Here is a 23,979-nt window from a genome sequence, read left to right as displayed (position 1 = left end):
AGCGATTTCAATAAACCTTAATTTATATGCACTGGGAAAAATACTTGAGAAATTAAAGGCCAGGACTTGTTCCTCAGTTAAATATGGGTGATGATATCAAGAATGTGGAGAGCCTAACACTTTAAACTCTAAATATTCCCTCCGAATGTTTTCAAATTTATTGAAATTCGCCAATCATTTTATGGAACTCCAAGCTGAGAATTATGTTGGATTATTCATGGTTTTTCTGTCAACCAAACAAAGATATAAATTTCCAGAGGGTTCATAATAAAAACACAATTTAACCCCAAAATAAAATGTTGGCAAATTGCATCTCAACTGTTAATTTGCATTCTTGCTGATCCTTTATGAGAAAAACATCTTTGAAGTTTGATGTTTTCCCAAGAATTTCCTGTATTTCAAATATCGTGCCTGCTTTGTTTTTGTTTCTTGAACAATTGAAGTATTTAACTGAATTATCATCAGTATTATAGATCTTCTTTTGTTTTCAATGAAATTTTTGGTTTCAGGGGTGTTAAGGATGTATGAAAACATTCAAATGTATATCTTAACTATGTGCAGTTTATAGTTGCTAATTATAGCTCTATTAAATAAATCTTCTCAACCTGTTGCACCTTAATCATTTTAGTATGTTTTATTATCGCCTATGTTCTACAGGCTATTTGCAGCTACTAGATCAGAAGGGTGGAAATCGAATGCTGTGCCTCTGGCAACTCTTTCCAACTGTGCTCAGCGACATCACATTGGTAGCTTGAAATTGGCCACAGTGAGAGTATTTACACCAGAGAACTTAAAAGACACTACAAACCAGGACTTACATGTATTACTTAAAGTCTAGACTTAAGAACATGATGGAAAATACATAGTTAATGCAGATTAAAGTTAAAAGTGTGTGGTGTATGTAGTCTTACCTTGTACATAGTGGTGTACACCTGAGGAACAAAAATAAGCTGTTTCTTTGTTAATAAAAAAGGAAATAGCCTCAATTCATATAAAAGAAAAAGGCAAAAGATATGAACAAACATTTTATCGAGAAGATATACAGATGACAAACAAACAGAAGAAAAAAATATTCAACAATATAAATCCTTAGGCAAATGCAATTAAAGTTACTGCTTGCTTATTAAAAAGGTAAATTCCAAAGACTGAACCAAGAGACTGATGCCATGTACTGGCAAGGATGTGAAAGAATTGGAATGCTCACGCACTCCTGGGAGGTATGCAGAAGCAAAAAATCATTTTAGATCAGTTTAAGCAGTTTCTTAATAAACATTCACCTATTCTATGACTCAGGCATTTACTCTGAGTTACTAACACAAGAGACTTGAAAAATACATATATACATGTTAAGTTATACACAAATGTTCTAGCACCTTTATTTGCAATTGCTAAAATGAGGTACCATAGGCCCCTAACTGATGAATGGATAAACAAATGGTATATCCACAGAAAAGATACTATGCAGCAATAGAGTGAAATACTTATATAAGCATCACTGAAGAATCTCAAAATAATTACAAATCATGAATGAAACCAAAAAATAAACACTTTTTGGCTCAAATCATATAAAATTCTAGAAAATACAAACTAATTCATTATAAATGAAGGTAAATCAAAGGTTGCCTGGAGAGGGGAAAGACAGATTATAAAATGACATGAGGCAAATTAGGGGTGATGGACATGTTCATAATCATGATTATGATGAAGTTTTATGGGTTTATATGTATGTCAAACTTAACAAACTGTACATCTCAAATATGTGCAATAAATTGCATGTCAACTATACCTGAATAAAGTTCTATGAAACAGTTCCCAAAAAAACAAACAAAAAATACAAAACCCAAGATCTCCCACTCTTTTCATAAAATCAGGTTTGGCAGCCCTATACTGACTCTTTCCTGATGACTTTGGAGGAGCAACGTTGCCTTAGTGGTAGCAAATATTTATGAGCAAGTAAATCCATTCCACTCATTGAGCAGGAATGCTGGCTAGGTCACAGTGCCACATTCAGGGACTAAGGGATCTCCTTTCTCTGTATGCTTGTTTCCCTATCTGTGTAGAACTGGCCTTTAGGTGAACATACCAGAAAGGGTTTGGGAATCCAGAAAACCAACAGCTTATTTTCTTTGACAAAGACCTCAGACACAAAAGATGCACATACCTGGAGGTCCTGAGAGTTTCTGTGCACACTGATCCTGCACAGTCACAGTCACTGGAGCATTTGTTGATGCAATGTTAGAAGGGGCACATGTCGTCTACTTTGCTGCAGTCTTCTCCACTGGAGTGTTACTGTACCAATTATAGTTCCCCCAGGGCCCTGTAGTCTCAACATGACACTAGCCTAGTGAATTGTGAGTATCAGGGCACATGGCTCCTTTGTAGGACCTGGGGTAGAGATTCCCCTCACCACTACTGAGCATTATGTGACATCCACTGTGAAAAAGAAAAACAATTCATGTAGTTCTCAGAAGCACTGGAGGTTGTCACAACTTCCTGACTCCTCAGGGTGTTCTCTGAGCCCACAAAAAAATCCCGATACCCAGTCCACAAATTAGGACAAGGTCCTGCAGTCTTTCCTAGGAGACCTCAGGCAACAATGCAAATTAGGCCAAAGCTGGAAAGAGAGCTATTTTCTTTCATCAGACTGTCATTTCTGAGGCACACAAAGCATTGGGAACCCCAACAAAGCTGTTCACTCCTTAATGCCAGCAAAGCCCAGCCGTTTTCAAATCACCTCACACAGTGAATAGAAACCCCCAAGATCAAATGTGGCTTAACAATAATGTCTTTTATTACTGCAAAATCCAAAGCAATATGAGGCAGGGAGATCCCAGGTTGGTGACTTGGAGGATAGGAAAATCCAAGAGGAGTGTCACACAAAACTAATACATCCTGGGAAATGTGGTCCTTTTTGGCAAGTTACCAGCAGAACGCAGATTGGGTCCACTGGGCCATGCCCTAACTTCTACAAGAGAAGAGAATGAAGACCCTTTAAAGGCTAAGAGTAATCATGATTTCCTCCAGCAAAAGGGGAAGGAAAGAGGTCAGCTTCCCTGAGCACACTGTGGTGGTAACTAACGCACTAACGCACACTGTGTGAACCTGCTGAGTGGTAAAGGTGACAAAACTCTTTCACAGAAAGTGGCAGTGACATAAATCTGGCAAAAGCCCTGGACGGGTTAGGAAGCATAACACAGCTCCTTATAGATTCACACATACTTCAACTAAAAGGAGATCTCCCCACTGTGGATTTTCAGATGTACACGCTTAAATTTAGGTAGATGGCTTCCTCACAACTTTTCTCCTCCACTGTAATTACCTAAAAGGAAACTGCACAGCCCTGTACATCTAAGGCCTTTCTCTAATATGAAGTCTCTGGTGTTGAATGAGGTCAGATTTGGAGCTAAAGGATTTCCCACATTCTCTGCACTCAGTAGGCCTCTTTCCAGTGTGAACTCTCCGGTGTTGAATGAGGCTGGAGCTTTGGCTAAAGGATTTTCCGCATTCCCCACACTCATAAGGCCTTTCTCCAGTGTGAACTCTCAGGTGTTTAACGAGGTTAGATTTGCAGCTAAAGGACTTTCCACACTCATTGCACTCAATAGGCCTTTCTCCAGTGTGAACTCTCCAGTGGTTCTTGAGGTTGGAGCTATGGCTAAAGGATTTTCCACATTCCCCACACTCATAAGGCCTTTCCCCTGTGTGGACTTTCCGATGTGAACTAAAGCTGGAGCTTTGTTTAAAGGATTTCCCACATTTACTGCACTCATAAGGCCTTTCTCCAGTGTGAAGTCTCCTGTGGTGAATGAGGCTGGAGCTTCGGCTGAAGGATTTCCCACATTCATTGCACTGATGAGGTCTTTCTCCAGTGTGAACTCTCTTGTGGTAAATGAGACTAAAGTTTTGGCTAAAGGACTTCCCACATTCACTGCACTCATAAGGCCTTTCTCCAGTGTGAACTCTCTGATGTTGAATGAGGTTGGACCTTTGGCTGAAAGATTTTCCACATTCCCTGCACTCATAAGGCTTCTCTCCAGTGTGAACTTTCCTATGGCTATTGAGGCTATAGCTTTGGCTAAAGGATTTCCCACATTCATTGCACTCGTAGGGCCTTTCTCCAGTGTGAACTCTCCGATGTATAATGAAACTGGAGTAATAGGTGAAGAATTTTCCACATGCACTGCATTCGTAAGGTCTTTCTCCGGTGTGGACTTTCTGGTGCTGAATGAGGTTACATCTTCGGGTACAGGCTTTTCCACATTTGCCACACTCATAAAGCCCTTCTCTAGCGACAACTCTCTGGTCCTGAGCATGTGTGTCTGTGCAGCTGAAGGCCTTCTTGCATTCTCCACAGTTGTGATGACTTTTTCCATTGTGAAAGACAGCCTCACACTTATTGTTCAGCTTCTCCCCAGTTTGAGCGACCTGTTGTTGGAGAAATCCCATGCTGGCTAAGAAGTCCTTCTGTGTCTTCTCAGAGGTAAAGGGCTTCCCTGACACATGGACTGTACAGTTCTTTATAAATGAGGCTCTGTCCACGTAACTTCTGAAGGGTATCTCTCTAGTGTGCTGCCCCTGGTACTGTTGAAGGTTGGCAGCTAAACAGAATTGTTTCCTACATGTATATGGTTTTTCCCCAAGATATGATTCCTGGTGCTCAGCCAAGTACAAAATGTTTCTCAAGATCGGGCCATGCAGTTCAAAAGGCTGAGCCTTCTGAGAAGATGAATCTGCCTTGAGAGTCCCAATCTGTGACACTCCTATAGAAATGCTCTCTTCAGAAGCTGCATCCCCATCCTCCACTCCATGCCAACAATCTGAAAGCAAAGAAGAGATGATGAAATACATGTTGACTTTATTGGGAAGGGGGAAAAACAATCACAAATGTACATCTGACACATTAAAGAACCAGTATATGGACTATTTTGTGGTTAGGTTTTGGAAGCAGCTGCTTTGTACTACTGGGTCCCCAAGGTCACAGAATTGGGAAGGCCTCACTAGGCACAGGATACAAGGAAAGGGTTGGGCCAGGGCAAAACACATCTTCTACAACTCATTCTACTATTAATGGCTTTTATAGCAGGATTACATCTGCTGGTGACATGTGACGCTGTGCAGAAGTCTATGTCCACATGTAGGAAAATCTGACTGGAACAAAGTAACTGGTTTTAAAGAATTAATAAAAGATGGGGCGCCTGGGTGGCTTAGTTAAGTGTCTGACTTGATTTCAGCTCTCATTGCGATCTCAGGGTAGTGAGACTGAGCCCTGTGGCAGCCTCCATGCTGGGCATGGAACCTACTTAAGATTCTTTCTTTCCTTCTCCCTCTGCCCCCAACCCTCTCTTAAAAAAAAAATTATTAAAAGATATGTCCACACTTTAGAATACAACAATGTTGGAAAGCAATGAGGAGAGAAGAGTGTGAGGAATGAGTGAGAAGAAAGGTCCAGAGAGGTGGGGATTAGTCTGGGGCTGGAGAATATAAATGACAAGTCAGGGAAGTGTCAAGAATGGAGAAGGGAAGGCAGAAGTGAGTTGTGGCCACCAGCAATGGTAACAAAACACAAATATGACAGGTTCCTGGTATGATTTGAATAAAACTCTGACATCACATTCTCCCCCAGCTGTCATTCACCTGGGTCAGGCCCTCTCTGGGCCCATCTTGTGGAGACTGGAATTCTATCCATCCTGTGAAGGACAGGGGACTCTTCTCCTAACCCCAGCTGAGCAACTTTATGGGACCTAGAAGATCTGCATCCTAAGGGTAAGACAGGACAGGTCAATGGTTAATATTGGCCTGAAACAACTCAGCACACAGTGGATCATAGGAAAGATACTACAAAAAGTACCTCCATGCCCAGCTAGAGGAAAGATGGTGGGACAGTAAGCACCAGGAGCTTGCCTCCTCACCTGGACCACAAATGCACAGACAGAATCAATCTGATGTAACTATTTTGCAACATGCTAAATTGCTTTAATTTTGGTCAATATCAGCTCTTAACATTGTGTAAGTTATCCATGTCCCAACTTGTCTAACTCTGAGTCCCAGAGCAGGCAGCCATTTTCCTGGAGCAGCTTGCTGGAGCCAGGGTGGGCAATAAGGACTCTGTCCTCCAAGTACCACAGATCTGTGCTTCTGATGGTGCAAGTGTGACAGACAGGTGGGCAGCCATTGTTGCAAAACCTCTCCCTCCCCGACTCAGGCAATTTTACAGGGGATTTAAAGGGCAGATGTCTATCCCCTCCAGCATCCTCCCTTCATGTTTCTCTTATTCCCCTTTTGGGAGGCAGAAATTCAAGGACTAGGATATTCAAAATCACATATATGGGGGAATAGAGAAAATCATCATACATTCCCAGGGAAAGGCACAATCTCAGAAAAAAACAGAGAAGATCTTAAGTTTACACCTCAGACTGATCTCCAGTAGAGACACCCTAAAATCATTAAACAAACAAACAACAACCTCCAAAAGTCCAGTTTTCAACAACAACAACAAATCACAGGACATACAAAGCAACAGGAAAGTTTAACCCATTCTAAAGAAAAAAAAACAAATCAAGAGAAACTGTCCTTGACAAAGACCACATTGTATACTTATTAGACAAAGACTTTATTCTTTTTAAAGATTTTATTTATTTGACAGAAAGAAGAGAGAGAGCACAAGCAGGGGGAGCAGGAGAGGGAGAAGCAGGCTCCCTGCTGAGCAGTGAGCCTGATGTGGGGCTTGAACCCAGGACCCCAGGATCACGACTTGAGCTGAAGGCAGACGCTTAACCAACTGAGCCACCCAGGTGCCCCTAGACAAAGACTTTATTTATTTTATTTTATTATTTTTTTTAAAGATTTTATTTATTTATTTGACAGAGAGAGACATAGCCAGTGAGAGAGGAAACACAAGCAGCGGGAGTGGGAGAGGAAGAAGCAGGCTCCCAGAGGGGCAGGGAGCCTGATGCAGGGCTTGATCCCAGGACCCCGGGATCATGACCTGAGCCAAAGGCAGACGCTTAACGGCTGAGCCACCCAGGTGCCCCTAGACAAAGACTTTAAAACATCTGTCTAAAAGATGCTCAAAGAGCTAAAAGAAAATGTGGGCAAAGTCAAGAAAATGTTGCATGACCAAAACATAAATATCAATAGAGACAGGAAATATAAAGAATAATCAAAAAGAAATTTAGGAGCTGTAAAATAAAATAACTGAATGAAAGAACTCACTAGAGGGATACAAAAGCAGCTTTGAGAAGGCAGAAGAAACAATCAGTGAACTTGAAGATATCGAATCTGAGGAAAAGAAAGAAAAAGGATTGACCAGAAGTGAATATAACCTAAGAACCTATGGGATACCATCAGTAAACCATTATATGCAATGGATTAGTCTAGAAGAAGAAGAGGGAAACAAAAGGACAGAGAGCTTATTTGAAGAAAGAATGCCTGAAAACTTCCAAATTTGCTGGAAGACACAGACATTAACATCTAAGAAGCTCAGCGAACTCCAACCAGGCTAAAATCTGAGACTCACACTTGGCACATTATAATCCAAGTGTCAAAAGCAAAATGCAAAGAGAGAATCTTGAAATCAGTAAGACAGAAGCGACTCATCGCATACAATGGATCTCCAAAGATTAGCAGATTTCTCATCAGAATCCACAGAGGCCAGAACCAGTGGGTTGACATATCCAAGTGGTGAAGGAAAAAAACCAAGAATCCTATAACAAGCAAAACTGTCCTTCAAAAGTGAGAGAGAAATTAAGATCTTGCAGATAAAAAAAGCCAAGGGAGTTCTCTACCACTAGATGTATCCTGCAAGAAATTCTAATGGGGGTCCTTCAGGTTGAAGTGAAAGGACACTAGATAGTAACTCAAAGTTATTTGACCAAATAAAGATCCCTGTTAAATTAAATACACAGACAATTATAAAAGCTAGTAACTTGGGTTTATTACTCCACTTTTTGTTTTCTAAGTTTTAGAGATTAACACATAAATAACAATTACTGATCTAAATTTTTGGACACACAACACATGCAAGATGTAATTTCATGACTTCAATAACTAAAAGGGGTGGAGACAGAGTTGTATAGAAACAGTTTAAAAAAATATGATTGAAGCTAAGCTGGCATCAATTCAAATTAATTGTTATCATTTTATATGTTAAATATAACCCCACGATTAACTAACAAAAACCCCAAAAAACAAAGCCCTCTAGAAAGTATACAAACAAAAACAAAACAAAACCAACAAATCAGAACATTTCACTACAAAAAAAATCAAGTGAATACAAAAGACAGAAATACAGAAAATGAGGGACAAAAAAGCTACAAGGCATATAAAAAACAAATAGCAAAATGACAGAAGTTCCTCCTCATCAGTAGTTACTATAAATGTAAATAGATTAAACTCTCTAAACACAAGACAAAATTGGTAGAATGGATAAAAAAACATGATCCAACTATATGTGGTCCACAAGACACTCACTTTAGACCCCAAGACACAAGTTAATTGAAAGTGACTGCTTGGAAAAACACATTCCAAGAAAACAGTAATCCAAAGAGAGCAGGGGTGGCTACACTAGTATCAGATAACAGAGACTTTACATCAAAAAGGTTATGAGACAAAGAAAGACATTATGTACAATAAAAGGTTCAAGACACAAGAAAAGATAATAACTATGAATATTTAGGTACCTATGACCAAATAAAGATCTCTGTTAAATTATAGACCATCAAAACCTACGAAGCAAAAATTGACAGAACTGAAGGGAGAAACAGACAGTTCTAAAATAATACTTGGAGACATCAATGCCCCATTCTCAATAATATAGAATAAACACAGCAAAGTAAGGAAATAGAGAACTTGAACAACACAATAAACCAAGCAGACCTAGCAGAATATACAGAATACTCTGCCCAACAGCAACTACACATGGGACATTTTCCAGAAGAAAGAATATGGTCAGTCACAAATTAAGTGTTATTGGATTTAAAAAGCCAGAAGTCATGCAAAGTATCTTTCCAATCACAATGGGTGAAGTTAGAAATCAAAAACTGAAGGAAAACTGGAAAATTCACAAACCTATGAAAATTGAACAAATCGTTTTTAAACAACCAATGGGTCAAAGAAGGGTCACAAGGAAAACTAGAAAATACTTAGGTTGAGACAAATGAAAAGACAATATCAGCAAAAATTATGTGAAGCAGCAAAAGCAGCACTAGGGGGAAATTTATTGCTATAAACACTTAAATTATAAAGGAGAAAGATCTTGAATCAACAGCTTAACTTTACAACTTAACTACAAAAAATTCCAAGAAACCCAAAGCTAGAAGAAAAAAAAGAAATAATAAAGATTAGAACTGACATAGACACAAGAAAAACAATGAAGAAAAGTCAACGAAACTGAAAACTGGTTCTTTCAAAAAGCTATCAAAATTTAGACAAACTTTTGGGGTGCCTGTCTGGCTCAGTCAGTGGAGCATGACTCTTGATCGTGGAGTTGAGCTTGAGCCCCATGTTGAGTTTAGAGATTACTTAAAAATAAAAGCTCTAAAAAAAAAATTGACAAACTTTTACCTAGATTGGCTTAAAAAAATAAAAAGGAAGACTCAAAATAGTAAAATGAAAAATTATAGTGGGAACACGACTACCATTTCTACAGAAATAAAAGAGATTGTAAGAGAGTACTAGTAAGGAGACTGAATCACTAAGCAAAAACCTCCTGACAAAGAAAAGCCCTGGGGCGCCTGGGTAGCTCCACTGGTTAGTTAAGTAAGTGCCTGCCTCCAGCTCAGGTCATGTTCCCTGCGTCCTGGGATCCAGTCCAACGTCAGGCTCCCTGCTCAGCATGGAGTCTGCTTCTCCCTCTACCCTTCCCCCCTGCTCATGATATCTCTCTCTCTCAAATAAATAAATAAAATATTAAAAATAAAATAAACTCAGATTCTTTGGGGGGAGAGAAAAAGAAAAGTCCTGGACTTGATGGGTTTCACTGGTGAGTTCTGCCAACCATGTAATGAAGAACACACACCTATTTTTATAAAAATCAGACAAAGCCACTACAAGCAAACTGTAGACCAATATACTTGACGATTCATCAAGGTAAAAAATCATCAACAAAATATTAGCAAACTGAATTCGGCAGCATAGTAAAGGATTAAACACCATGACCGACTGGGATTTACTTCTAGAATGAAAAGGTTGGTTCAACATACAAAATTTAATCAATGTAATACATCCCATTCACAGAATGAGGAAAAAATTACATGATCATTTCAACTGATACACAAAAAACATCTATCAAAATTTAACACCCTTTCATGATGAAAATAGTCAACAAACTAAGAACAGAAGGAAACTACCTTAACATAGTAAAAGTAAAAGATTACAACACATGGCTAATATATTCAATGGTGAAAGACTGAAAGCTTCTTCCAAAATCAGGAAGAAGGATTCCAACATTCACTACTACTATTCAAAATGGTATTGGAAGCTCTAGACAGGGAAACAAAAAAAGAAAAAGAAGAAAGGCATCGAAAAGTAAAGGAATAAGTAAAATTATCTTTGCTTGTGAATATATTATACACAGAAATCTAGGCCTAAAAACTTAAAAACTAAATGAATTCAGCAAAATAACAGGATACAAATAGAACATAAAAAGAGAGGGGAAGATGGCAGAGGAGTAGGGGACCCTATTTCAACCAGTCCCCTGAATCAAGCTGGATATCTACCAGACCATCTTGAACACCCACGAAATCAGCCTGAGATGTAAGAAGATACATCCGGATCTCTACAAACAAAACATCTCTGATGCTTGGTCTAGAGGATTGAAGCGGGGAGCTGAGAATCTGCAGGCAGATATCAGAAGATAAACAGAAGGGGGAGGGAGCCACCGCGCTCATGTGCTGGGAAGGCAGAAGCCTCCTGCGCTGGGGAGCAGGCCGGACTAGCAGACCAGTAGCAGGGGGGAAACCAGACTGAAACCCGGAGCTCGGGAGTGCGCGCGTGAGTGCAAGTGAACCGGGGGTGGCTGGCGGTCTTAGAAGCACAAAGGGCAGAGGGGAGCCTGGGTGGCTCAGTCATTAAGCGCATGCCTTCGGCCCAGGGCGTGATCCCAGGGTCTTGGGATCGAGCCCTGCATCAGGCTCCCTACCCCGCTGGGAGCCTGCTTCTTCCTCTCCCACTCCTGCTGCTTGTGTTCCCTCTCTCACTGGCTGTGTCTCTAATAAATAAATGAATTCTTAAAAAAAAAAAAAAAAAAGGCACAAAGGGCAGAGACCATCCAGCCCTAGGAGTGAGGACTGAGAGAGCGGTTATGGGGCGCACAAACCAGGACACTGCGGGTTTTTAGCAGCATCGACAGAAACGGAGTCAGTGTGGCCTGGAGAGCTCAGTGAAGAGCAGACTGTGATCTCTCTGTTCTGAGACAGAGGTTTGGATACCATCACTGCTGCTACGACTCTCAGAAGAGACACAGAAAGCCGCCAGGGAAAGCCACTAGAGAACAAAAGCCTCGAAAAACCAAAAAACCAGTTCTCACTGTGCCCATCCCCCCAACCCCATAGGGGGCAGGGAAACCCTGCCCAAACAGGATTGCCTGAGTATCAGCGCAGCAGGCTCCTCCCCCCGAAGACAGGCTGAAAGAACAAGAAGCCCACATCCCTAAGGTCCCTATAAAACAGGTGCATCTTGCTGGGGTCCTGGTCAATTATTTGGACTCTGTACAACCCGGCAACCACACCTCATCAGAATGACAATGAGAAGGAACCGCCAACAAATAAAAGAAACAGAGATTCTGGCCTCTGCCACAGAACTAATGGATATGGATATAACCACGTTGTCAGAAATGGATTTCAGAGTAACAATTATCAAGATGATGTATAGGTTTGAGAAAAATATTAACAAAAATATAGAATCTCTAAGGACTGAAATGAGAACGAATCTGGCAGAAATTAAGAATTCGATGAATGAAATGCAGTCTAAACTGGATGGTCTGACTGCCAGGGTAAACGAGGCAGAAGAATAAATTAGTGAGTTAGAGGATGAGATGATAGAAAAGAAGGAAAGAGAGGTAACATGGGAAAAAAACTCCATTTTCATGAAAAAAAGCTACGGGAGATTACTGACTCAATGAAACGTTCCAATGTCAGAATTATCGGGATCCCTGAGGGGGTGGAGAAAGAGAGTGGTCTAGAAGAGATATTTGAACAAACTGTAGCTGAGAACCTCCCTAATCTGGTGAAGGAAACAAGCATTTGTGTCCAAGAGGCAGAGAGGACCATCCCCAAGATCAATGAGAACACACCAACACCACAACATATAATAGTAAAATTCACAAATCTTAGATCCAAGGAAACAATCTTTTTTTTTTTTTTAAGATTTTATTTATTTATTCGACAGAGATAGAGACAGCCAGCGAGAGAGGGAACACAAGCAGGGGGAGTGGGAGAGGAAGAAGCAGGCTCATAGTGGAAGAGCCTGATGTGGGGCCTGATCCCATAACGCCGGGATCACACCCTGAGCCGAAGGCAGACGCTCAACCGCTGTGCCACCCAGGCGCCCCTCAAGGAAACAATCTTGAAAGCGGCAAGGGGGAAGACATTCCTTACGTACAGAGGGAGAAACATCAGAATAACGTCAGACCTGTCTACTGAGACCTGGCAATCCAGAAAGGGCTGGCAAGACATATTCAGAGCACTAAATGAGAAGAACATGCAGCCAAGGATACTGTATCCAGCAAGGCTGTCATTCAGAATAGATGCAGAGACAAGGAGCTTCCAAGACCAGCAGAAACTGAAAGAATGTGTGACCACCAAGCCAGCCCTACAAGAAATATTAAGAGGGTTCTATAAAAGTAGAAAGACCCCAAGAGTGATACAGAACAGAAACTTACAGAGACAATCTATAGAAACAAACAAGGACTTCACAGGCAACATGATGCCATTAAAATCATATCTCTCAATAATCACTCTCAACGTGAATGGCCTAAATGCTCCCATAAAACGACACAGGGTTGCAGATTGGATAAAAAGACATGACCCATCCATATGGTGTCTATAAGAGACTCACTTTGAACCTAAAGATATATCCAGACTGAAAGTGAAGGGATGAAAAACCATTTTTCATGCCAATGGACCTCAAAAGAAAGCTGGGATAGCAATTCTCATATCACACAAATTAGATTGTAAGCTAAAGACTGTAGTTAGAGATACAGAAGGACACTATATTATTCTTAAAGGATGTATCCAACAAGTGGATATGACAATTATAAATATCTATGCCCCCAACAGGGGAGCAGCCAACTACGTAAGTCAACTGTTAACCAGAATAAAGAGACGTGTGGATAATAATACGGTAATAGTAGGGGAACTCAACACTCCACTCTCAGCAACAGACAGATCATTTAAGCAGAAAATCAACAAACACACAAGAGCTTTGAATGACACACTGGACCAGATGGACCTCATAGATACGTACAGAACACTTCACCCTAGAACAACAGAATACTCCTTCTTTTCAAATGCACGTGGAGCTTTCTCCAGAATAGACCATATACTGGGTCACAAAACAGGTCTCAACCAATACCAAAAGACTGAGATTATTCCCTTATATTGTCAGATCACAGTGCTTGGAAACTGGAACTCAATCACAAGAAAAAATTTGGAAGAAACTCAAACACTTGGAAGCTAAGAACCATCCTGCTTAAGAATGTTTGGGTAAACCAGGAAATTAAAAAAGAACTTAAGCAATTTATGGAAGCCAATGAGAATGAAAACACATCGGTCCAAAATCTATGGGACACTGCAAAGGCGGTCCTAAGGGGGAAATACATAGCCATCCAAGCCTAACATGAAAGAAAAGAAAATTCTAAAATGCAGTCTTTATACTCACACCTTAAACAGTTGGAGATGGAACAAAAGAACAGGCCTAAGCCACTCACAAAAAGACAACTGATTAAGATTAGAGCAGAGATCAATGAATTAGAAACCGGAATTACAGTAGAGCAGATCAACAAAACTAGAAGCTGGTTCTTTGAAAGAATTAATAAGATTGATAAGCCACTGGCCAGACTTATTCAAAAGAATAGAGAAAGGACCCAAATTAATAAAATTATGAATGAAAAGGGAGAGGTCACGATTAACATCAAGGAAATACAAAAAGCATTAGAAACTATTATCAACAACTATCTGCCAGTAAATTAAGCAACCTGGAAGAAATGAATGCCTTTCTGGAAACCTATAAACTACCAAGACTGAAACAGGAAGAAACTGATAATCTAAATAGACCGATTAACAGTGAAGAGATTGAAGCAGTGATCAAAACCTCCCAAAAAACAGGAATTCCCCGGGGAATTCTACCAAACATTCAAAGAAGAAATAATACCTATTCTCCTGAAGCTGTTTCAAAAAATAGAAACAGAAGGAAAACTACCAAACTCGTTCTATGAGGCCAGTATTACCTTGATCCCAAAACCAGGCAAAGACCCCATCAAAAAGGAGAATTACAGACCGATATTCCTGATGAATATGGATGCCAAAATTCTCAACAAGATCCTAGCTAATAGATCCAACAGTACATTAAAAGGATTATCCATCACAACCAAGTGGGATTCATCCCTGGGACGCAAGGTGGTTCAACATTCACAAACCAATTAGTGTGACAGAATACATTAATAAGAGAAGAGGCAAGAACCGTATGATCCTCTCAATTGATGCAGAAAAAGCATTTGACAAAATACAGCATCCTTTCCTGATTAAAACCCTTCAGAGTGTAGGGATAGAGGGTACATTCCTCAATTTCATAAAAACCATCTATGAAAAGCCTACAGCGAATATCTTTCTCAATGGGGAAAAGCTGAGAGCCTTTCCCTTAAGATCAGGAATACAAGGACGCCCACTCTCACCATTATTGTTCAACATAGTACTAGAAGTCCTAGCAACAGCAATCAGATAACAAAAAAGAAAAAAAGGTATTCAAACTGGCAAAGAAGAAGTCAAACTCTCTCTCTTTGCAGATACATGATACTTTATGTGGAAAACCCAAAAGACTCCACCCCCAAATTACTAGAACTCATACAATTCAGTAATGTGGCAGGATTCAAAATCAATGCTCAGAAATCAGCTGCATTTCTATACACTAACAATGAGACTGAAGAAAGAGAAATTAGGGAATCAATTCCATTTACAATAGCACCAAAAACCATAAGATATCTTGGAATAAACTTAATCAGAGAAGTAAAGGATCTGTTCTCTAGAAACTACAGAACACTGATGAAAGACATTGAGGAAGACACAAAAAGATGGAAAAACATTCCATGCTCATGGATCGGAGCAATCTACACTTTCAACGCCACCTCGATCAAAATACCAATGACATTTTTCAACGAGCTGGAACAAACAATCCTAAAATTTGTGTGGAATCAGAAAAGACCCCGAATCGCCAAGGAAATGTTGAAAAAGAAAAACAAAGCTGGGGGCATCACGCTGTCTGATTTCAAGCTATACTACAAAGCTGTGATCACCAAGACAGCATGGTACTGGCACAGAAAAAGACACATAGACCAATGGAACAGAATAGAGACTCCAGAAATGGACCCTCAACTCTATGGTCAACTAATCTTTGACAAAACAGGAAAAAACATCCAGTGGAAAAAAGGCAGTCTCTTCAATAAATGGTGCTGGGAAAATTGGACAGCTATATACAGAAGAATGAAACTTGACCACTCTCTCACACCATACACAAAGATAAACTCCAAATGGATGAAAGACCTTGATGTAAGACAGGAGCCCATCAAAATCATAGAGAACATACACTGTAACCTCTTCGACATCGGCCACAGCAACTTCTTTCATGACATGTCTCCAAAGGCAAGGGAAACTAAAGCAAAAATGAACTTTTGGGACTTCATCAAGATAAAAGGCTTCTGCACAGCAAAGGGAACAGTCAACAAAACAAAGAGGCAACCCATGGAATGGGAGAAGATATTTGCCAATGACACTACAGATGAAAGACTGGTATCCAAGATCTATAAAGAACTTCTCAAACTCAATACCCAAGAAACAAATAATCAAATAGAAAAAAATGGGCAGAAGATATGAACAGACACTTTTCCAATGAAGACATATGAATGGCTAACAGACACATGAAAAAATGTTCAACATCATTAGCCATCAGGGAAATTCAAATCAAAACCACATTGAGATACCACCTTATACCAGTTAGACTGGCAAACATGGACAAGGCAAGAAACAACAAATGTTGGAGACGATGTGGAGAAAGGGGAACCCTCTTACACTGTTGGTGGGAATGCAAGTTGGTACAGCCACTTTGGAAAACAGTGTGAAGGTTCCTCAAAAAATTAAAAATAGAGCTACCCTACAACCCAGCAATTCCACTACTGGGTATTTACCCCAAAGATACAGATGTAGCGAAGAGAAGGGCCATATGCACCCCAATGTTCATAGCAGCATTGTCCACAATAGTCAAACTGTGGAAGGAGCCAAGATGCCCTTCAACAGATGAATGGATAAAGAAGATGTGGTCCATATATACAACGGAATATAACTCAGCCATCAGAAAGAATGGTTACCCCACATTTGCATCAACATGAAGGGGACTGGAGGAGGCTATGCTAAGTGAAATAAGTCAAGCAGAGAAAGACAATTATCATGTGGTTTCATTCATTTGCGGAACATAAGGAATAGCAGGGAGATCATTAGGAGAAGGAAGGGAAGAATGAAGCGGGGGGGGGGGGGGGGGTAAACAGAAGGGGGAATGAACCACGAGAGACTATGGACTCCGGGAAACAAACTGAGGGTTTTAGAGGGGAGGGGGTAGGGGGATGGGCTAGCCTGGTGAAGGGTATTAAAGAGGGCACGTGTTGCATGGAGCACTGATACGCAAACAATGCATCATGGAACACTACATCAAAAACTAACGATGTACTGTATGGTGACTAATATATCATAATAATAATAACAAAAAAGAACATAAAAAAACCAGTTATATTTCTGTACATTAAAAATGAACAATCTAAAAAGGAAACTATGAAAACAATTCCACTTATAATAGTATCAAAAGAAAAAATATTAGATATTAACCAAGAAAGTAAAAGATACGAACACAAGAAACTACAAAACATTACTAAAAGGAATTAAAGAAATTAATAAGTGGAAAAACATCTATATTCATGGATTGAAAGATTTAATACTGTTAAGATATCAATATTATCCCAAACCATCTACAGATTCAATGAAATACCTATCAAAATCCCATTTTTTTGGTAGTAATAGAAAAATTCACATGGAATCTCAAGGACACCAAATAGCCAGAATAATCTTGAAAAAGACTAAAATTGAAGGAGTCACACTTCTTAATTTAAAATTTGACTCCAAAACTATAAGAGTCGAAACACTATGATACTGTCATAATGACAAATGCAGACCAATGCAATAGAACAAACACTCCAGAAATAAACTCTTGCATATACGGTCAAATGATTTTCTATAAGGAGGCCAAGACCATCTAGATCATTCAGTGGGGAGGATCCATCAGGCTGACATCAAGGCTACTGATCCTGAATCCTTCCCTATGAGGGTTTGAAGCAGGTGCTGTGGCAATAAAGGAAGAGAAGTAGGAATGCACTCAGTCCAGCTCTAGAAACCACAGCACCTACTCAGGGAATTGAGGAAGGCAGCAGTATCCATCGTTCAGATGTTAGACAGAGCTGCCCCTATGGAAAAGGGAAAGTTGGAGCCTAGCGCAGGGCACAGGGTAACGGCCTTACCTAGTGAGGATGTGAGTGCAAAGTTCTCCAGCATCACATCATGGTACAGGCATCTCTGATCCTCATCTAGGAGATCCCATTCCTCCCAGGAGAAATATAGGGCCACGTCCTCAAAAGTCACACTTCCCTGCCAGGATAGAGAAAGATGAAACCACTAACAGCCTCACTCCTGAAGACCCATAAACCATATCCCCACACATCCCATGTCCCTCCTCCTCCCAAGATGCCCGAATCAGAGGAGATACCAGACTTTGGTGTCACTGGTGTCTGCTCTTTCCTTATACTCCCATTATTAACTGTGTTTATTCTGCTTCCCACTCTGCAACCAGATGGAGTGTGTTAAGACTTAGCTAAGGTCACCTTCTGGGGCGCCTGGGTGGCTCAGGTCAGGATCTCAGGGTTTTGGGATCCAGTCCCACATAGGGCTCTCTGCTCACCAGGGAGTCTGCTTCTCCCTCTCCCTCTGCCCTTCCCCCCTCTTCTTGTGCTCTCTCATTCACTTTCTCAAATAAATTAATAAAATCTAAAAAAAAAAAAAGAAATTCACCTTCTTCCTCTGATCCAGGCCTTCCCTTGCCTCCAGATGGATGCCTAACTTCAGAGGCAGTCATTCCAAGCTTGACTCTGGTGCACAGTTCCCCAATTTGTTCTCACCAGAAAGAAAGGAGGCCTGCAATTACCTGAATGAGCTTAGCCTCATCTCTGAGCAGTTCCACATACCAACGCCTGTTTTTGTAATAAGCTTCCACATTTTCTTTTGATGGCCCCAAATGCGAATGCCTCCATATAAACCCTGGCCTAGACTCAACCCTGAGCTAGGATTCTTCAGGGTCCCCAAACTCAAGGGCTGGGAGAATGGCAGGTGAAGAGTCTCACGACACCACAAATCTGGACAAAATGTGGGACGGCACCAGTGGAGGGGCTGGTACACCTCCACTCACTTGTGAGGTTCCAAAAGCACTTCTGCAACCATCGAAACCTGTGGGAAGAGGCAGGTCTTCGATGGATGTGACCATGGTGACTTTCCAGGGGCTCAGCCCTTCCCTGTGTCCCTGAGGGTCACCACCAGAGCCACGTAACCTCGGGAAGACAGGCCAGTCTCTGTGCCTTGAGTCCTTGGAAAAAGACTCAACCTCCCCCTATGTCCTCATCACCCCCTGCAATCTCCATGGCTCCCAGGGTCCTCAGAATGAAGATACCACACTTCGGCCGGGCAGTCCAGGCGTGACTCCGCCTCACGCTCTGTCACCTGAGGGCAGAATCCTCCCGTCTCAGGCCCCCTCCAGCCTCTGCCCCAGCCGGCCCCTCAGCCCCGAGCCCACTCCCGCAGCCAGCACGCCGGCGCTCACACACGGGCCCCCGCCCGCCGGCGCCTCCCTGTCCCCGACACCCGGGCCTGGGCCGCAGGGACGCGAGCAGGCGCCCCGCCTCGGGCCTTTCGGGTCTGGGTGGTGGGACGGCGGGGAGGGTGGGGGACGAGGGTTTACCTGAGCCGGGTCCCTGGGCGCGGCCGCCGCCATCGGAGCCTCTGGGCGAAGTGAAGTGATGACAGCTGAGCGACCTGGGCAGTCGCCGACACTGAAGCCTGCAGGCCTCGCAGGCAGCGATGTCCCCAGCAGTAGACCCGCCTCCCTACAGTGTGGACAAAGCCTCCTCTCGTACCTTCTCTGTCCGTCGCGTGGGTCCCAATCCGTGTTCCGGATCCTCTTACCGAGCCCCCAAGCCCCAGAACCGCTAAAATGACCGCCACAGAAACGACGGAAGCCCCGCCTCAAGGCGGTTCGCTCTGCCGGAAATGTTCCTTTTCTGGGTTTTCATTGGGTTATTACCGCTGCCGCTCAACGCAAAGCTTTCTGGGTAATGTAGTTCCTTCGGTAGATCAGGCCTGGAAGAGGGGCGCTCAACACCAGAAACTCTCAGAGAGATGATCAAACAGCAAGGCAAGGCTTAAGGGAAATGACCTTCCTATACTTCTAGGGTGGGAGAAGGACTTCGGTTCATCTTAAAGGGGCAGGAGACCAACTGGCAGTCCCAGAGGATCTGGACATAGGCAACGTCATTTCTCTAAATCTCTCAGAACACCGCCATCCTGCCTCTGTTTATGTGTCCATGTTCCAGCCACAGCAGGCGGAATGGTTTCATCCATACACTGCTTCCTACTGGAAATATGGGATGATGAGATGGATTCTATTCCTTCTAAGAGTCTAACTGTTACTTGAAAAGAAAAACTACTTACCAAATTGACGGTTAATGCCAGAACAGTGACGGCAGGGGCAGCATACACACAGGTGTAGAAAGGGGTCATCTGGACAATAAGATAAAGGTTCGACACTTAGTGAGCTCACCTTCTTGCTGGGAAATAATTATCATTTCACCTGTAAGTGCTGACAGTATCTGCACAGGGATCTGAGATCATTTCTGAAAAACATCTGTGATTTGTGCATAACACTGATAGCTCTTAACGTTTATTAGTAAAGTTATCCAAGAGGGGTGCCTGGGTGACTCAGTCCATTAAGCGTCTGCCTTTGGCTCAGGTCATGATCCCAGGGTCCTGGGATCAAGCCCCGCTTTGGGCTCCCTGCTCAGCCAGGGAGCCTGCTTCTCCCTCTCCCTCTGCCTGCTGCTCCCCCTGCTTGTGCTCTCTCTCTCTGTCAAATAAATAAAATCTTAAGAAACAACAACAACAACAAACTTATCCAAGAGGGTGAGGTGAACAGAAATAACTAGAGGACAGTCTTACTTTAGGTGTAAAAAAAAAATGATAAGGTGTCATGGGAAGGGCAGCAGAAGACACTGAAGTTTTTAATTTTGTAAAAAGATTTATTTATTTATTTGACAGAGAGAAAAAAACCTCACAAACAGGGGGAGTGGGAGAGGGAGAAGCAGGATCCCCGCTGAGCAGTGAGCCCAACACGGGGCTCAATCCCAGGACCCTGGGATCATGACCTGAGCTGAAGGCAGACACTTAAACGACTGAGCCACCCAGGCGCCCTGACACTGAAGTTTAAGAAGCAAAGGAATGAAGCAGAATACAACTCCATGATTCATTCCTGCCTATATTGAGTGTCTTTATTCCATTCCCCCAAATTATTATTTTTCACTCCTAAGAAACCCACACAATGGCCTGAAGTAAGCAAGCGAAAGCAGCAAGGAAAAGTTGCCGGAGGGCATAAACCGCTCATGTTTTGCTTTAGTACACACATGGTAAGTAACTACTCTGTGCCAGATAGGTTTCGAAGTGATCAAGATATAAAACGAAACCAACTAGGCTAAAAACCCCTCAAAAAGCTCACATTCTGGTTGAGGATGACAAACAGAAACACAAATCATTTGGTGATCATTCTAAAAAAGTAATGGTGCTGTGAACAATGAATATGGAGTGAGTGGTGAGTGCTATAGGGAGGTGGGCATGTGTGGCCATGGTAACTAGAATAGTAAGGTGAGGGGGTCTCCTGAATTAGAGGGTATCTGACAAGGACCTGAAGAAGATGAGGGTGAGGGGTTGAGCCACATGTGTACCTTGTTTTCAGGCAGAAGAAACAGCCAGCACAAGGCCCAGGGGCCAAGAGCCGACCTGGGGTGTCCAGGGAAGAGCAAGCAGGGTGATGCATCTAAAGCCACACCATTAGAAGAAGAGGGTTGAGAGAGGAAGTTAGAAGGGCAACAAGGGCTGAATTGTGCACACTGCAGGGGAAGCCAGAGCCTGTACAAGGCCTTGACTGGAAGTGGTATGTAACTGCTCTGTTGAGAATATAATGTGGAAGGGACTGTGGAGAAGCACAGGAACCATTTAGATTCTGAGTGTGAGATGATGATGGTTCTGACTTGCAAAGAGAGGGGCTGATGATGAAAAGTGGTCAAACCCTGGTAAATTCTGAAGGTGAAGCCAACAGGAAGCCTATGGGACAGAGGTGAAAAGGAAGAAAGAGAGGATTCAAGGGTGAGTCTGAGAATTTTGGCCTGGGCAACTTTGAATACGAGTTGCTATCAAAAGGAATAGGGAAGGGTGAAGTTGGAGTAGGTTTTTAGGGAAGATCAGGAATTTGGTCATGAGCCTGTTCAGTCTCAGGTGACTACCAGACATCTAAGGATAATGTCAAGCAGAATTAGCTCTAAGTCTGAAATTTGGGAGTAGAAATCGGGGTGAATACATAAATCTGAGAACTGTTAGTTCACAGATGGTACATCAGTCATAAGCCAGGTGAGATCCCACAGAAATGAAATAAGAGTTCAGGATATAAACACAGGGTGTGCAGAAAATACCCTTGTGAAACCACTGCACACAAGTAAGAGACATGGAAGAAGCAGGACGCATATCTGTCCAAGGAGTCAGTGGGAAGACTATCATTAATGGAGAAGACAGTATTTCAATGCAGGTTGCAAAAGAAAAAATGCAGCTCAGTAGCTCCAATCAAACAAGAGATTCGATCAACTGCAGGGTCAGATTCAGATGGGTTCTTTTCTCCCGGAAGTTCGATCCCCTGAGCACCTTCCGTGTGAGCTGTCTGGGTGCATGCAAGTATTGTATTACCAGGTTTTCACAGCAGAGTGAATCTGTAATCTCTTGAGAGCAATTCTGTCCAACCTGACATGGCTTTTAAAGGATTTTTTAAAAAATATATTACAGCTATATTCTAGTAAATATTTACCTGGTATAGCTATTTCCATCCGTTAGCTTTATGAGTCCCCTGCCTTCATGCTTGATAGTATCTTTCAAAACTCATAGGACAGAATTTTGTTTGATTTGACTGTAACTATATGGAACATACTGATGTGGTTTTTGGTTCTCACTTCACAGGATGTTTTCTCTACGCAGGAGATTTGACCTGTAGATTTAAATGAATAATAAATTAGTTACAGTTCTTAACTTCTCCACATATGCATACTATAAAGTATAGGTAGATGTAGATCGAGGTGGCCAAAGTCATTGTGAAATTAGGACAGAATCTGGTAAATGCTTTTCCTGGTAATATTTGATGCTTCAGTCCTCAATTTAATCCCATACCAATCACTCACTATTTATTATATAATGTGTACCCTGTGCATTTAATTGTCAGATGATGTGATGTTGTCTGGCAAGTGATTGCTGTCAAATTAAGGATGACTGTCCGGCAGAGCCTTCAACTTCGCCTCTGCCAGAGCTCCGGGGCTACCTCTGGCCGGTGGTCCTGCACGCTCGGTGGCGACACCTCCATGGGGCTTGCGCACGGAGCCTGAGTGCTCTAAGGCAGCAAATTCTGCCAGAACACTTCCACTAGGGGCGCCTGGGTGGCACAGCGGTTGGGTGTCTGCCTTCGGCTCAGGGCGTGATCCCGGCGTTATGGAATCGAGCCCCACATCAGGCTCCTCCGCTGGGAGCCTGCTTCTTCCTCTCCCACTCCCCCTGCTTGTGTTCCCTCTCTCACTGGCTGTCTCTATCTCTGTCAAATTAAAAATAATAAATGAATAAATAAATAAATAAATAAATAAATAAATAAATAAATAAAGTGTGCCCTTTACCTAATGACCCTGGGAGTGACTTACCCTGTAGGAAAAAAAAAAGAACACTTCCACTAATGCACCGAGGGCACATACATCTTCAATGGCACTTGGAATTCTGGAGAATTGCCTTTGTGAAAAACTGGCAATAATTTCTTTCAGTTCCATGTCTTAGTTTTCCATGGGAACATCACGAAACCATGAACAACTTTAGTAACACAGTTTGACTGCCATTTCCTCAATGAAGGCTTTACTGCCAAGGACCTTCTGGACCAAAAAATTAATTTGTCTTCTGATGATAAGGATGCCTTCTATGTCGTGGAACTGGGAGACATTCTAAAGAAACATTTGAGGGGCACCTGGGTGGCTCAATTGGTTAAGCATCTGCCTTCAGCTCAGGTCATGATCCCAGGGCCCTGGGATCAAGCCCCTCATTGGGGCTCCCTGCTCAGCCGGGGAGCCTGCCTCTCCCTCTCCCTCTGCCTGCCGCCTCCCGCTCCCACTTGTGCTCTCTCTCTGTCAAATAAATAAAATCTTTACAAAAAGAAGAAGAAACCAAAGCTTTAAAAAAAATAAACATTTGTGGGGCGCCTGGGTGGCTCCATCGTTGGGCGTCTGCCTTTGGCTCAGGGCGTGATCCCAGTGTTCTGGGATCGAGCCCCATATTGGGCTCCTCGGCTGGGAGCCTGCTTCTTCCTCTCCCACTCCCCCTGCTTGTGTTCCCTCTCTCG

General features: G+C 42.3%; 1 protein-coding gene across 5 annotated transcripts; it reads right to left on the bottom strand.

Annotated features, from left to right (window-relative positions):
- Positions 1-1,340: 1,340 nt before the first annotated feature.
- LOC123777115 (uncharacterized) lies at positions 1,341-22,593 on the bottom strand. Of its 5 annotated transcripts, XM_087853290.1 has the most exons (7): positions 22,420-22,593; positions 20,007-20,075; positions 19,258-19,655; positions 18,318-18,749; positions 17,771-17,897; positions 5,635-5,757; positions 1,341-4,817 (listed from the first exon to the last, which is right to left on the bottom strand). In XM_087853290.1, exons 5-7 carry the CDS (start codon positions 17,802-17,804, stop codon positions 3,349-3,351), a joined length of 1,626 nt encoding a protein of 541 aa, XP_087709416.1. In that variant the 5' UTR covers positions 17,805-17,897; positions 18,318-18,749; positions 19,258-19,655; positions 20,007-20,075; positions 22,420-22,593; the 3' UTR covers positions 1,341-3,348. The 5 variants fall into 5 exon arrangements, with proteins under 5 accessions (XP_087709416.1, XP_045629554.2, XP_087709414.1 ...); XM_045773598.2 differs by lacking the exon at positions 18,318-18,749; XM_087853288.1 differs by lacking the exon at positions 18,318-18,749 and having other exon boundaries at positions 19,258-19,402.
- Between the last annotated feature and the right edge of the window lie 1,386 nt (positions 22,594-23,979).

Source organism: Ursus americanus, chromosome 21 (assembly GCF_024610735.1).
Source record: "Ursus americanus isolate L20-20 chromosome 21, mUrsAme1.1.p, whole genome shotgun sequence".
NCBI lineage: Eukaryota > Metazoa > Chordata > Mammalia > Carnivora > Ursidae > Ursus > Ursus americanus.
This window is presented reverse-complemented; position numbering and strand designations above follow the sequence as displayed.